The 16,335-nt window shown below is 40.8% G+C and overlaps 1 protein-coding gene across 2 annotated transcripts in view; it reads right to left on the reverse strand.

The window, feature by feature from the left end:
* MED13 (mediator complex subunit 13) overlaps positions 1–16,335 on the reverse strand; it is a 122,236-nt gene that overhangs the window by 58,878 nt on the left and 47,023 nt on the right. For both annotated transcript variants that reach the window (XM_061605135.1, XM_061605136.1), the window contains exon 4: positions 553–698. In XM_061605135.1, coding sequence (XP_061461119.1) covers positions 553–698 — 146 coding nt within the window. The remainder of the gene's footprint in view (positions 1–552; positions 699–16,335) is intronic.

Below are 16,335 nucleotides of genomic sequence, written 5' to 3' on the forward strand. Positions count from 1 at the left end.
AGATGTACACTCAAAGACCTAGAGCCAAAAACAGTTCCTTGAGAAGCGTACCTTTAAAATACATATTTGCTGCATTCACATTTTAAGATGTGTTTAAGTGTGCACAGCTAAAAAATGTAATGTGTGAAATGACGTGTAGATTTAAAAGCTCATTTTGCCTACCATTTACAGCAGCCTTCCACAGCCGGATGCCTTCTAAATATTTTGAAGTACAACTCCTATCATTCTGGCTGGGGTTGACAGCAGCTGTAGTCCAAACCATCTGGAGGGCACCAGGTTGGGGAATGCTGACTTCTGAAATGCTAATCTTTTGTTTCAAGCTTAAAATGGATCTTTCCAGACAAAGCTGGGGGGGGGAGGGACATAAGAACTGACTAAACAACACAAGACCCAAATCCAGGAGGCAGAAGAGTCTGCAAACTCATTAAGACATTTCCTCCCCAGCCTCCTGATTGCCTTCTGCTCCCTCTTGCTGAAAAGCCTTCAGATAGCTAAAAACAGATTGGCAAAAAAAAAAAAGACAATCTCTGGAGTCAACCAAAGAAAACCTACCTTGAAAAGGGCTGTTAGACTGCTGAGCCAGGGTGAGGTGCTCTTCACTAACGAAGTACACAGGCTGGTGCTGGTTAATTTCCACGCTGGTACAAACGTTGCTGTCCCCATGCAAGAAGAAGGTGAAGGAGCAGGACAAATGCTCACTGAGCAAAAGCAGAAGGAAACCAAGGTGGTTAAGCACAGGCAGACATCCCAAGGAAACAGAAATAATGTTCAGCATCTGTTTATTTATGGCATAGTGTCACTGCATAACAAATTCTCTGCATAGCTTACAGTAAGGAAGAAAAAAGAAGACATAAACCTAAACATATAAATACAACAAAAATAAAAACCATCACACACACACCCATAGTTAAAATACAGATTTAGAAGCTGAGAGGCCTTCAAAACATTATTTGAATGGAGGAAAGAGGGGAAAACCTCTTCAAAAAATTAGTTTTCCTTCCCAACTCAATAAAAGGGAAATATTTCTATTTTTGTCCTGCCCAAAGCAAGCAGTCAGGACTCCCTCAGCCAAATCGCTATCAGTTGCATCCTACACCACACACATTATGTCATGAGGGCAAGAACACACCTTCTGATATAGACCAGAAGTGAAGAACCTGTAGTTCCTCTAGATGTTGTTGACCTACAGCTCCCATCACCCCTGGCCATTGGCCATGCTACCTGGGCCTAATGGGAGCTGGAGTCCAACAACCTCTTGGGGATCACAGGTTCCCCATCTCTCATGTAGATATTCTTATCCTCTACAGCAGGGAACAGAAACTAGGGGCTTCACGAAACTAAGCACTCTGAATGCCCTTTCCCAGTTAACAAATCACTGACAAGAGGAATGTGTGGAGAAGCAGTTAAGCAGCAGCTATGGCAACAGGATTTGCTGGGTCCACTTTAGAGGTAGGATTTGAGGCCTACCCTGGTCAAAGGTCAATTAATCAATGCCTGAGGCTCTGCAACAAGTTTGTTCGCATGATACAATATCACCACAAGGAAACACTGAAAGGACTAAGTGTGGCTGATATCTTCTGTCCTTAACCAAGAAATTTTCCAGCAACATTTGAGGTGAATTGTTTGAGGATTTAAAAGGTCCACAGAACCCATTTGTAAAAGGGATTCGGTTGTTTAAAACTGCCAAATGAGTCTGTGGTTTCAAAATATTCAGAGATAACAAGAAAATTTAGTGAAACAACAGCTCAGAAAGCAGAAGAATATAAACTCCAACACTTAAGGGAAAGGCATATTTAACCAGGCTGCTTAAAATTAATCTATTTGTTTACACTCCATTATCTTCAATGACTAATGAGCATTTTGGAAAACAAAAGGTCTTGACTAAGGATTCAGACAGTCTTCCCCTTCAATTAAGTTGTAAGAGACTTAATACATATGCTCCGAGGCATCCTGGCAATCCTCAAACAAAAACCAACAAAGTAACTCATTCTTAGCCATCCTTAAGTAAACACAAGCCTTGAAAATCCAGCACTTGCTTCAGGAACTTTAAATCCACTTAGAGAGCTGCCACCTCCTCCCTCCCCTCCCATACACAACACACACACACACACAAACCTCTATTTAAAAGAAACAATTTAATTACAAATATCATATACGTATTGATAAATGGGCAGAATATGGGGGACCTAGATGTACAGGAAACAAAGGTTTAAGAATACTCTCAAGACAATTTCATTCATTATAAAGATGCTTGTTACAAAATATACACTCTACAGTGGGACAGCAGTCAATCACAGCTCCCTGTTGAGAATAACTATACAGTACATCTTTGATGCATTCACTTTTTTTACACGGCTGGGGGTGACTTCACACGTTATGTTTTTAGAGAGTCAGCGTGGTGTAGTGGCCAGACCTGTGAGACCAGTGGCCAGTGGTGTAGTAGACTAGGACCTGCGAGACCAAGACTTGATCCCCACTCAGCCATGAAACTCACTGGGTGACCTGGGGCCAGTCTCAACCTAACCCTACCTCACTGGGTAGTCACAAGGAGGAGAACCATTCTATGCCATCTTGAGCTCCTTAGAGGAAAGATGGCATATAAATGCAATAAATAAAATAAAATCATCTTTGGTATGCACCTAAAAACGACGTCTGAAGTTACTCCCAACCACTGGGGAAGGCCACAATTTAGGGTCATAAACTTGGACTTACTCCCAAATATGTATGCACAGGACTGCAGCTTGTAGTACATAAATGTGCCCACAGAATTAGGGCCCCCATCTATAAAATGGGAATGTTGTTGTTATGTGCTTCCAAGTCGATTACAACGTATGGCAACCCTATGAATCAGTGACCTCCAGTAGCATCTGTCGTGAACCACCCTGTTCAGATCTTGTAAGTTCAGGTCTGTGGCTTCCTTGATGGAATCAATCCATCTCTTGTTTGGCCTTCCTCTTTTTCTACTCCCTTCTGTTTTTCCCAGCATTATTATCTTTTCTAGGGAATCATGTCTTCTCATGTTGTGTCCAAAGTATGATAACCTCAGTTTCATCATTTTAGCTTCTAGTGACAGTTCTGATTTAATTTGTTCTAACACCCAATTATTTGGCTTTTTTGCAGGCCATGGTATCCGCAAAGCTCTTCTCTAACACATTTCAAATGTGTTGATTTTTCTCTTATCAGATTTTTTCACTGTCCAACTTTCACATCCACACATATATACCATGGTCTGAATGATCCTGACTTTACTGTTCAGTGATACATCTTTGCATTTGAGGACCTTTTCTAGTTCTCTCACAGCTGCCCTCCCCAGTCCTAGCCTTCTTCTGATTTCTTGACGATTGTCTCCATTTTGGTTAATGATTGTGCCGAGGTATTGATAATCCTTGACAAGTTCAATGTCCTCATTGTCAACTGTAAAGTTACATAAATCTTCTGTTGTCATTACTTTAGTCTTTTTGACGTCCAGCTGTAGTCCTGCTTTTGTGCTTTCCTCTTTAACTTTATTCAGCATTTGTTTCAAATCATTACTGGTTTCTGCTAGTAGTATGGTATCGTCTGCATATCTTAAATTATTGATATTTCTCCCTCCAAAATGGGAATAGTGGCTTCTTTATGGAGATAAATGAGAAGGATCATAAATCATTGCGTACACCAAGCGTGGTGATGTAAAAAGAAAAGTCAAAACAAAAGGGCTTTGTTCTCAAATCTGAAATAAAATGCCCGAGAAATGGAAATGCATATAAGAGAACTAGAGAAAATGTTTTGTTTTTGAAAGTGGAATTCAAAGCATCCTGAGTACTCCAGGGGGTGGGAGGGAATCTTCAGCCCAAGTATCTTAAGTACTTAAGAGATGTCTCAATAAAGCCTTGGGGGGGGGGATATTTTGAAACTAGCACTACTGTTGGTCCAGATCTTTATTCATTTTCACAGAAGTGAGAAAGTAATATAGAAAAAAGTTCATGTGTGTGCTATTCTAATGACTGGAACTCTGTCTCCCTCGTTCGCTGTGTCAAGGACCCTCCTAGGAAGGGATTCCCACAGAACTGCAGATATTTAAAAAAGCAGAGAGACATCAGAGCTTCTTTCTTTCTGGCACATCCCTCCTCTATTTAGGTATGGGGGTGGGTGGGAGAGAGATCACAAGCCCCACTACTGCAAAGGAAGAGTTGTAGTGACTTAGAATTAGAATTCCATTATCTTAAAAAAAAAACAGATAAAAATGGCATTTCCATAGCCCTTAATACAACATCTCAGCGAAGGTACAAATGATATATTTAGAGTGCTAACACACACACAAAATAGAGGAAAAATCAAAGGGCTCAATTTTAGTCAGTTCCAAAACTCTTTTCAGCCATAGAACTCAGCTCCTGGAGACATTGCTCCATCCAATGACAGCGTGACACTGAAGCCTTGGTTTCTTCTCTCTCATACTTAGCAAAATTATGAGAGGATGGCACATTTAATTAGGAAATTAAGCCAAGTAAGCAAGTGTTAAGGTTCAACACCATCCGTTTTCTTGCAATCACAGCATGTAAGGTATCTAATTTGTGTTTGGTTGCAACAATGCCTATTTGCTCGATTTTTTTCAAAACTATGTCAATTACCCAAGAATTCATATATACATATACACAAAGCCAAGGATCTTGCCAACATGCAATGGATAAGCAGCTACACATTCATCCTGGAAAGAAGAAATAAATCTGCATATCTAGGAATTCTTCTGAATCCTCATGAAACCTCACCTCTTTTTGTCTTTTTTTTTTTCTTTTGGGTGCCATTGGTTTTAGCTATGGGTGGGTTCGGTTTCGTTTTATATTGTAGTTCTTGGGTTTTTATGTAGTTTGTATGTTGTATTTTACTTTATCTTGTACGCCGCATAGAGTGGCCGCTTGTGCGGCCAAATAGGCGGCCTAGAAATAAAATTTATTATTATTAATTTATTATTATTATTATTAAACAAAGTCATCACAAAATAGGAGTATCACCTTTTAAACACATTACCAGCCAGTGCTGAAATCTACTGTTTTATGTTTTGCTTTGACTAGTTTGCTTTTGTGCTACTTATGCTGCAGTTCCCAACTGTCATTGTCAATACTGGTTTATCTTTCTCCCTAATAGTATTAAACTCAAGGGGCAGAGGGAGGATACCCCAAACACTGACAAAAAGCAGAGAAATCGCTGTATGGTCAGGATGTCCTTACGTCAGGGGTAGTCTGTGCTGGATCTTCTGACGCTAGCTCAGAACATTTTCAGGGCTCATTTTCAGCTGGCCACATGCCAGTTCTCATGCAGCTGCACCAAACAACTTGCAAAGTTTAGCTCAGACAACTGAACATAAAACCGAGCAGATTTTGCATCACTGCTAAAACCTCTCAGTGGGAAAAACAGCAAATCTGGGCAGAATTCACAATCACCATTCTGATTATGAGCAATGAAGTTGCTATGTTCCTATAATGGGGGAGGTTTCCTACCTCTTATGAGAAGCTGCAAATCTAAGAGGGAGATGCTACCTGGGAGACACATGACAGAACTGTTTTCAAAGAAAACCAGGATAAAGGAGCCCTAGATAATTAAAAGTGGGAAGCACAGCCCCAAAGGAACACACTCTGCGCTACCAGACAGGCATTCACAGGAGATCATCAGAAATGAAAACAACTTGATCATAAGAACATACAAGCCCCACTGGATCAGATGAAAGGCTCTCAAGTTCAGCAGTCTGTTCTCACAGTGGCCAACCAGACAACAATAGCACTCTCCAGCTTGTGATCCCAGCACAGGTTTTCAATTATAACTGTGCTAACAAATTCCCTTAAACTGCAAAAATAATGAAATATTTACCAATATTTTCTACATCTTTGAGGGCACAATCACATAAGACAAAGTTATCAGTTTAGCAGGCTTAGCTTATTCACAATGGGCAATATTCAATGGCAGTCATACTCAATGAAATCAATGGTCTCCCTCTGTCTATTTGCCACAATATACATCACATCTAATATAGACGAGCAAAAGTATAAAAAATTATAATCCTGGTGCACATTGTGCCAACAAGCTTCCTTTGAAACACAAGCAAGCAAAAGTCTTGTGCTAAATGTATTCATATATCTCACGTTTAATTCCATTTCAACCAAATTGCTCCCCAACAGAACTCCATCTCTAAAATGTATTGTTGTGAAATAATGGCAATCAAATCAGCCAAAAGACTGGGATAGGTCTCTACTTAAAAGGCTTGTTGAAAGAGGAAGGTCTTCAATAGGCTCTGAAAAGATAACAGAGATGGCGCCTGTCCAATATTTAAGGGGAGGGAATTCCACAGGGTAGGTGCTGCCACACGAAGGTCCGCTTCCTACGTTGTGCAGAACGGACCTCCTGATAAGATGGTATCTGCAGGAGGCCCTCACCTGCAGAATGCAGTGATTGACTGGGTATATAAGGGATAAGACAGTCTTTCAGGTATCCTGGTCCCAAGCTATACAGGGCTTTGTACACCAAAACTAGAACCTTGAACTTGGCCCAGTAGCAAATGGGCAGCCAGTACAATTCTTTCAGCAGCGGGGTGACATGTTGGTGATACCCTGCCCCAGTAAGCCGTCTCGCTGCCGCATTTTGCACCAGCTGCAGCTTCCGGACCAACCTCAAGGGCAGCCCCACATAGAGGGCATTACAGTAATCCAGCCTGCAGGTTACCAGGGCGTGGACAACAGTGGTCAGGCTATCCCAGTCCAGAAACGGCTGCAGCTGTCTTACCAGCTAAAGCTGGTAAAAGGCACTCCTAGCCACTGAGGTAACCTGGGCCTCTACTGACAAAGATGGATCCAGGAGCACCCCCAGACCACGAACCTGCTCTTTCAGAGGGAATATGACCCCATCCAAAGGAGGCAACTGACCAATTATTCGAACTCTGGAACCACCAACCCACAGTGCCTCTGTTTTGCTAGGATTCAGACTCAGTTTATTGGCCCTCATCCAGCCCACCACCGAGTCCAGGTTACAGTCAAGGGCTTACACGGCCTCTCCTGATTCAGATGTTACAAATAAATAGAGCTGTTTGTCAGCAAACTGCTGACACCTCACCCCAAATCTCCTGATGACCGCTCCCAAGGGCTTCATATAGATGTTAAACAGCACGGGGGACAAGATGGTACCCTGTGGCACCCCACAGCACAACTGCCAGGGGGCCGAAAGACAGCCACCCAATGCTATTCTCTGAGAACGACCTTGGAGATAGGATTGGAACCACTGTAAAATGGTTCCTCCAATACCCATTTCACCAAGTCAGCCCAGAAGGATACCATTGTCATTGGTATCAAAAGCAATGGTATCAGTTATATATATATGCACAACTCTTTGAGTACGCTAAAATCTCTCCCCTCCCCCCCATGAAATAGTTATTTACTTTTGGTCAGCAATCAATATTACTGTCATGGCCCTGTCAGAGGACTCCTCAGATGAGGATGACTCGGGAGTAACAGCAGCAGACCCAGGAGCAGCAGACTCAGAAGGAGACACGGAGGAGCCTCCTGAGAATCCAGCTCCTTCTCCCCCTCAGCTGCAGAGCACCCCAGATACAGCAGAGTCCCTGCAGCCAGACACAGACAGTGCACAGGATACTCCCCCCTCACCTGCAGAACGTAGACAGCAGAAGGTCAGGCAGAAGAGGGGCAGGCCTGTCTCCTTAAGGCCCAAACGCTGAGGGCTCACACCTGCTGTCAACCCTGCTCTTTATAAGGCACACCTTGGCTGCAGCTTGTTGCTGACTGCAACGTCAGGCGTGGCTTGTGTGTTCCTAGTTTCCTTGCAACCTCTTTTGGACTGACCCCTTGGCACTTGATCCCAGACCTCTACTGACCTCGCTTCTGGACTCCTGACTCGGCAAGTACGCTTCGGACAAGCCTGGCCCTTATCAGCTCCCCTCCTCCTAGACCTGGCAGATTTATGGCCAGACTGCCGGCTAAGGACTTTGCTTCCCTGCCAACCACCCAGGAATTTCCAGCCCCCACCGGCACTGCTGACGCAGTGTAGAGCTGACAATTACAGTTGGCAAAATACTGATATTACATTTCATGGTGCTGAGGAAAGTAATTAAGAATTTCAGAAAATCTTAAGAGGAAAAATAGGGAGACCAGTTTTGTTACAAGTAGGGATGGAATGATCTTTCAATTTCAGTTATATCAGTTCCTCATTTTTCTAATCTGAAATTCAGTTCTCCACATTTCTGCAGCAATTTGCAATTTTTGTAAAAGAAAATCCTCATGATAATTCTTCAGCATTTTTGTGAAAATTCCTCCTAATAAATACATTTTGTAAGCAATTTAATCCTAATATAATGCATTTTTGTATGTTACTTTCACCGATATACTCAGTTTGCGCACACTTTCCCCTGATATATGCATTTTTGTAAACATTGCTTGGTAGGAGAACTGCATTGCAAAATTCAGATAGGTATGAATTTCAAATGATAGCTATGTTTCAGTTCTCATATTGTTCTGGAAAGTGCGAGTTGGACAGATTCAGCTTTAAGTACGAACTGCATTGAATTTCTACAAGGGAGAAACATTAGCTGAGTTATTGGGAACTTCGTGGGGGGAGATACTCAAGAGCAATTATGGATCTTTACAGAGGACTCTGCATCCTTACCTCATTCATATTTGATGCTGGAATTTTCACAATATAACAATTACAGATATAGAGAGACATCCAATACTAGATGCTTTTTTGGAAGGTGTGGGAAGTTTTATTCATGCTTCTTTAAACAGCTTTTATTATTGGGATGAACAAAATATAATGTGTGATCTTCTAGCCAGTGGAAATAGCAACAGAGGAAATTAGCCATGCTCCAATATTTACAAATTAGAAACATCCTAAATCAACAGCAAACAAAGGCCAATATTAACAGGCTCTTAACCTATGAATTGCTCTTATCATTACAAAGAGGACACTTGTAGTTCCAAAGGACACTTTAGAGAAATATATACCTTTAACATATAGTCCTTTTGTTGCCTTCTTTACAGTGAAATGGAAATAAGATTATACCTGGCCCTTTTGCATCGGCCAGATAACCGCAATTATCTGGGAGAAGTCTTCCTGACTGTCCCACATTTACCACATATTAATTTAGTTTCTGCACAAACTAAGGCTTTTACTGCAGTGGCACCAGGATGTTGGAGCACTGTAGTGAAATCAGACAGGCATCTACAATTCTGATATTTCATTACCTGCTGAAAACATTTCCTTTACCTAGCAGTTTTCGAGAATTAATGTGACGTGATGTTAATCATTTCTTTTGCACTTTATGATATTATAATGTTATGTTTTGATCATTTTATTGTATGAGTTGATTTTTTATGAGTTGGTGGTTTATAAATATTCTTATAAATAAAGAAATTGGAACGATTGTGGTATAACAGAGAAAAACGGCAATACATTATAAGTCATGGAACATACAACTTCATTGCTGGTTCTTTCAAAGTATTACAGAAGATATTTAAGACACTCAAGGCAGAACAACATTAATAGCTTTAATTTGTATTGTTGGAAATACAGTACTGTAAATGATGCCTTTATGCATTGCTGATGGATACATTCCAAGATTAAATCAATTGAGGTACATATTAGAAAATTAATAAGAATTTAGAAAATACAATATATCTAAATCCTTTTATATTGTTAGTGAGCTGTGAGAAAAATCTAATGGCTGAGGACAATATTGAATTAATTTAAGACTAATTTAAAATGGGCTAAAACTGAGATTTAAGAAAATGAAGAACAAAACAGAAATTGCAAGGAGACTCCAGAGGATTTCACACTTAATAAAAATTAGTTGCATTTCAGCATTTATGGAATACTAAATTTTAACACTATATGACCAATGGCAAGGAATGCTGAAATTTGTAGTCCAATATATCTGTAGAGCCACAGGTTCCCCATCCCCGTTTTAATGGTAAAGGAGAACACTATTTCTTTCAGAACACCACAGGGGTCAGCAACAACCATCCTTGGTCTTTTTTTTATTTTAATTGCAGTAGTTTTGTAATTATGTTTCTGTTATGATTAAAACATTAGTAGCTTTATTTTAAAACAAATACTAAAGAAAATTGCTAACAGGAAAATGAGTGATCTCTGCTCTTATGGATTGGTAAATCTTCATGTAATCATGCTACTTTGCTGCATAATTTAATAGGTTTGCATTTAGTAGACTAAATGCATGATTTCTTTTTTAAAAAATCCAGTCTGCAGATAACCAAACATAGTTCTCCACTTGCAATATTAATTGGGTTACAATTTACTCAAATAGTGTTACCCAGTTTAAGTGGCTTTAACTAAGCTGAGCTTAATTTGACAGTCTGCAGTCAACAGCTCCTTTCTCAGATTAAATGCTGTAATTTTAAGGATTACCCAATGCTCTTGAGCAGCACACTGAAAACTCTCATGAATTATCCATTTGTCAACTACAGGGTATAAAAAGAAGTGCATTTCAACACAGGGATGAGCTACTCTGCTATATTTCTAATAAAACTCTAGGTGTAGCCCTTCCTCTTTTGATTAGTGTTGCGCCTCAGGTGCACGGGAAGCTAGATCAAGGAGAGGAGTCAGATGAGGAAGATGTCCCTGGGGGTGTTGGAGGAGGAGGGGGACTCTGTCAGCCCACAGACATCTTCAGCCAGCACCCCCATCGAGGCAGGTCCAGCCCTGCCTATAAGTTCCTCGCTTGAGCCGTTGAGAAGCGACCTTTCATGCACCAACCCCGCCCACGCCAGAATCCCTGCCTGGCACTTCAAAGCCTTCCCCACCAACCTGCTTCCCGTCTTCTGAGGTCGCGCCATCACCTAGTGAAGCCCCACTGTCAGATGGGCAGTCGGAAGTTGGCCCCCTCGCTACGCGCAAGAAGGTGCAAGAAGAGGGACTTTCAGAGGGTGGAACTCCAGCAGAGCTGTCGTTTATGCACAAAGACCTTCCCTACTTAAGCAGGTGCCCTCCTGGACTTTAGTGCTGAGTCAACTCTCCCCCCATGCTGCAGAGACTGCTTAGGTAGGCTACTTGGGGAAAGTAGTGAGTCAGAGTAGACAGGTTTATGAAGCGCACCACTTTGGATGTAACCATCACACTAATAAAATGAGAATTATAACAAACCTTGCCTCCATCTTGTTTCTCTGACTCTGGGCAGGACAATTAGATCATATTTATGTCAAAATCTGCATTTGTCCAAGAGGTTGTCTGCCGCTAGATTCCTCCTACCATCAGCTACAAAATGTGACATCATCATTACGGTAGATTCCCATAATCGAGTTTCCTATCATATGACTCCTCTAGTCATCATGTGGTGCAGATTGACATGACAGAAGAAGTCCTTTCTTGTAAGACATTCAGCTTTCTTCCGCTACTCTTTTTCTCTCCACCTTCTTACAGAAAGGCTATGATATCTGTCTTTAAATGTACATAGGAGCACACAGTACATGACTAAGTCCTGGTTTCATGTGGTTTTCTACAACTAGACTTCCTACAGCAGTTGTGTGTGGTTGGGGGGATAGTTCTAAACAATTCTAGTGTCACATGCAGGGATTATGATTTGAGAGAAAGAAAGAGAACATGCAGGTGCCAGTGTGCTGATCTGACAAGGCCGTGATTACACACAGAAATGAACTCAACAGGAAATCATGAGAAGAAAACTTCAGTTTGCACAAGTGTTTCAGCACTGTGGTCACACCAGGCTGTGAAAGAGCATCTTGGATTACATTCAGTCAATTTACTTATCATCTGAAATGCTATAGTAAGCCACACAAAGGCTTTACACCAGTGGATGGATGTTATCTCTCCTCTGTCTATTGACCAGGTGATGCTAAGAGAGGAACACATCTTCAAGACAACCCAAAAACTACAGTAATGCAATATGCAAATAAAAATGTAAATTGTTTACACCAGCTACAGGTGCCCCCAATATTTCCAAATCAGAGATTCATTACCACTACTGCCATAACCTTGTATTTGCACCACCATGCAAAATAATAAAATAGAAATATTAAGTGGCTACGTCTTCTGCAATACTGCTGGCTCCCTGCAAACCATGGTTTGTGAACTGGATGCCAACTTCAGGAAAACATGTTTAATTTGCCCCTTCTTCCCTTGTAGTACACTTTAGTGGTTTAACATTACACCTACACAAATGAAAACCACGGCTAACACTAGCCAAATTTATTTTTAACCAGAGTTTGCTGGTTGAAGCAGTTCATGCTACTCTTCAAACTCTAGTTAATATGGAAGCTTTAGCCAGAGTTCATGAAGGTTTGCACCACTACATATGGAAAACCAATAAGGGAAGGCCAGGGGGAGGGATAAGGAATCAACAGTCTGCAGAGCATTACATCTTCTGCAAGTCAGAGTTAAAATTACAGGTTAGCCCACCTCACTTTCTAATTGCCTCTCTCCAAACAAGATGTACAGTTTTCGATCCAAAGCAGCACAACACAGCTGCCAGATGTGCTGGACTTTTATTTTAACTGTGTCATTAACCAGCGCTCAAGATGTGTCCAAAGGAAATTCTCAAGGGGCATTAGCCACTCCCACATGCGGGCAACCTTTGCCATAGTACTAGTTTCACAGAACAGTACATGCAGTGCAGATATGAAAAAGTGGGTAGAATATGGACGGTACAGCACAGCCCCTCAGCCCAGAGAACAACCCAGGAGGCCGATATGAGAATAATCTGTTGCAATTTTCACCTGCAACCCACAAGTAGCAAGAGCTGTGCGCAACAAACCTTGTCAGGCATGAAGAGAATATCATGCCTTGTTCCTGTTCAGCTGCAATTTGCATCTTTAAAACAAATCATGAATATCCCTTCTCTGCTTCCAGAGTCATTTTTCTACCAAGAAAAGCACATGCAAGGTTTTCACCCAAATGACAGACGTACATGAAGACAGATATGGGGAAATAGCAGACGTAACTTGCCTGTGGTCATCTAACAGTAGAAAGCTCATACAGGCTTTCTGATAAAAAATGAATGATGGCAGAGCCTGACTATGCACGTGTGTTTTCTGCCTTTCTGTGCCAGCTCCTCCCTGCATCACAGAACAATTAAGTTGAGGGAGAACCCAGAAGGTGCATCTCTCCAGGAATTGTTACCTAATTGCATCAGCTTTCCCCATTATTCATCCGTCACCACCTAAACCTCAAGGTTTGTAGAGACAGTAGAAGGGAATTCAGACATTGCTTCACAGGGCTCAGAAGCGTATCCCCTCTAAAGAAGCATTCCTGGGGCAATTCATTATTACCTGCTGTAGGGAAAGGATGGAGGGCACAATTTGTTTTGCTTTTGTTCTTCAATTTACGTAGGCTCTTCCATGTGGTGATGTGAACTTGGATGTTGTTCTGTTTAAAACTTGTCTCAGTTGTTACATATATTCCCATTCCCATCGAGAAGCTCGGAGGGTGGTGACTAGAACCAGGGCCTTTTCTGTGGTGGCCCCCGAACTGTGGAACAGCCTCCCCGATGAGGTGCGCCTGGCGCCGACGCTACTATCTTTTCGGCGCCAGGTGAAAACCTTTTTATACTCCCAAGCATTTTAAAGTGTGTTTTAATAGCATTTTCATCATTATTTGTATTTTGGATGTTGTTTGGTTCTTTTATTGTTTGTTTGTTTTGTTTTCTTGATTTATTATATTTATTGTATTTACACATTGCTTGTTTTTTTATCTTTTTGTACACCGCCCAGAGAGCCTTCGGGCTTAGGGCAGTATATAAATTAAATAAAATAAATAAATAAATAAATTCAGATTTTGGGGTTTGACTCTCTTGCACAAAATGCACTCTCAACTTTTTGTTCCCTTTTTCACATGCCTTGATGCATACCATCAGTAATCTTAGGTCTGGAATCTGATCTTTCTTCTTAGCCCTGGAATCTACACACTCAAACCAAAATCTGAGGCTAATACATCTTCAGCTCTAAGCAATACATTACCATTATTAGGTCTTTCCTTATTCCCCCCCCCTTATTCTTAGGGCCACTGGTAGGCAAAATCAATTGTTAACGTTTGTATTAAAGATACAGACGCACAGTGCTCTGACTGCAGCTTGTAAAACTTGCTCTCCAATTCATTTTGGTTCATCCATTGACTTTAAGGGCCATGCCAATTATTTGGATAACTTGACTGCCCCAAGTATCAGCTGATCTTTCCTAAAAAGGACTAGGTTTAATTGCTTGCCTTCTACAGTACTGGATGGCTGTTTTGGAGGTATTCCCTATAATGAAGGACTCTGCCACTGTGAAGATGGAGCAACAGAAACATTTATACCTTTTTTTCCTATATGCAACCTTTACAGGAACAGAAAAAAATAGAGCATTTACTTTTGTCTCATTAAAATAACCAGAGTGGCATTCACCGTGCTTATTGACTGATATGAACAAAATAACTACAGAAATAGTTGCCACATTTTTCTGCTGCAAAAATCCATTTGAGGATTCCGTCAGCTTAAGTGTAGTTTGGTTCCTTTTTTTCAGTTATTTTACAAATGTATCTTATATTTTAACTCATTATGTTAGAAAGTATATGATTTTGGTTTTACCCTTTTCGATTGGCTGTTATATACTTTTACTGTTAATGCTTGTAGCAGCTGGCCACTGGGAGAACAGGATACTGGACTAGATGGGCCATTGCCCTGATCCAACAGGCTCATCTGTTCTTATTGCTGCTTAAACAATTCAATTTCGATTCATGCTTTGCAAGTAACCTTGAACCAGTTTTTGTTTTGGTTAACTAAAATTTAAATGAACTTTTGCTCATTAATCAGGAAAGCATTATTTGATGGCTGTACCCACTTGAATAACACTGTTGTCTTTTTTAGATAACTGAGCATCACTAGCTAAAACTGTGTATCACAGCACCACACCCATTTCATCACTATGCATTTGGACTTGGTTAGCTATTTGTCTTCCATGACAAAGCCCAAACTTACTGAAGAAGAGAATTTAGAACCTCTTACTATAAAGATACAAATAATAAAAGATAGCTTTTCTATAAACATATATGTAGCATTCAAAGTGCTTTACATGCATTCTAAGAAGCCCTTCAATACCGCCTGAAATAGTTCAGTATTAACCCTGTGTTTGGGGGGGAATGAACCACTAAGGTCATGAGATAGCAATCTATTCGAGTTCATCAAAATAAGTGAATGGCAGAGGTGCCAATTTGAACCAAGGACCTCCAGTCCACTTCATACTTAGCCACTGCACAATGGCTGCATTTGCACTAAATGCTAAACCACAGTTTACTGTTACAAGGATGAGCCACAACGATACTCAGGCTCACTTCCACACTCCTTTATCCTCTGGCACAGCCATGAGGATACTGGAAGCTTCCAGTTCTATTTTAATTTAACTGCGGTTAATCTTAACTATGGTTTGTTAAAATAAGGCTGTTTCATATACTACTATAGTATGTCTGGATTCAGACATCACAACAGGCTGCAGTTAATCTAAAACACAGTAAAGCTGCCAAATGCCTCATAGCTATATGGAGGAGATGGGAGGAGAGGAGAGGGCTCATTATGTGCCAATGCAGTAAAACAATGAACCTCCATTAGTTTTGAATATTACATGAAATATTTTTAAAAGTTATTATAAGATAGCAGGCTAACATTTGCTTGCACTATGGTTTCCTATCATGTTTCTGATTACCAATTATTACCCAAATACAGAATGACGAAAGCACAATTTTTACTCTCCAACCTCATTTTGAATAGGCATCAGTGGATTTTTAATTTTAATGTGGAAAAATACTAAACAGAATACCAGAATTTAGTATTAAGTAGTAGTAAGAATCCCTGTACTGTAAGCGTAACAGAAAGTGCTGGACTCGGCTAGGGAGACAAAATCCTTGCTCAGTCAAAGAACTCATATGGAGGGAGGCCTTGGGCAAGTCATTCTCTTAATGTACCAAATGGAATAGCTGCATATGCCACCATGAGCTCATGGAAGAAAGGGCAGCATATAAAATGAGATGGATACATGCAAACGGTTTAAATAGGAGTCTTCCACTCAAAGCCCTCCTCCAAGTCTATAGTGATTTCAGTTGAAGTTAGAAATGAACACACTTTTCTTTGGAAATACACCATTGCCTGGTGGGAGACACCCAGACCACCAAAAGCTCTCCCTCATTCTCAAGCTTTCCAGGCAAGTCTACAATCACTGCACATTCTAATCAGACAGACAAGGGAAAACGTCATTCTGATGTAAAGCGCTAAATTTGTCTCTTAGTGGTCTCTGTAGCAACCCAATATTCCAAAGAGACAATCATGTGATCAATGCTCTCAGCTCCTGCTGTTTAGCCTGCACTGTC

This window comes from Rhineura floridana, chromosome 21 (genome assembly GCF_030035675.1).
Source record: "Rhineura floridana isolate rRhiFlo1 chromosome 21, rRhiFlo1.hap2, whole genome shotgun sequence".
Classification (NCBI taxonomy): Eukaryota; Metazoa; Chordata; class Lepidosauria; order Squamata; family Rhineuridae; genus Rhineura; species Rhineura floridana.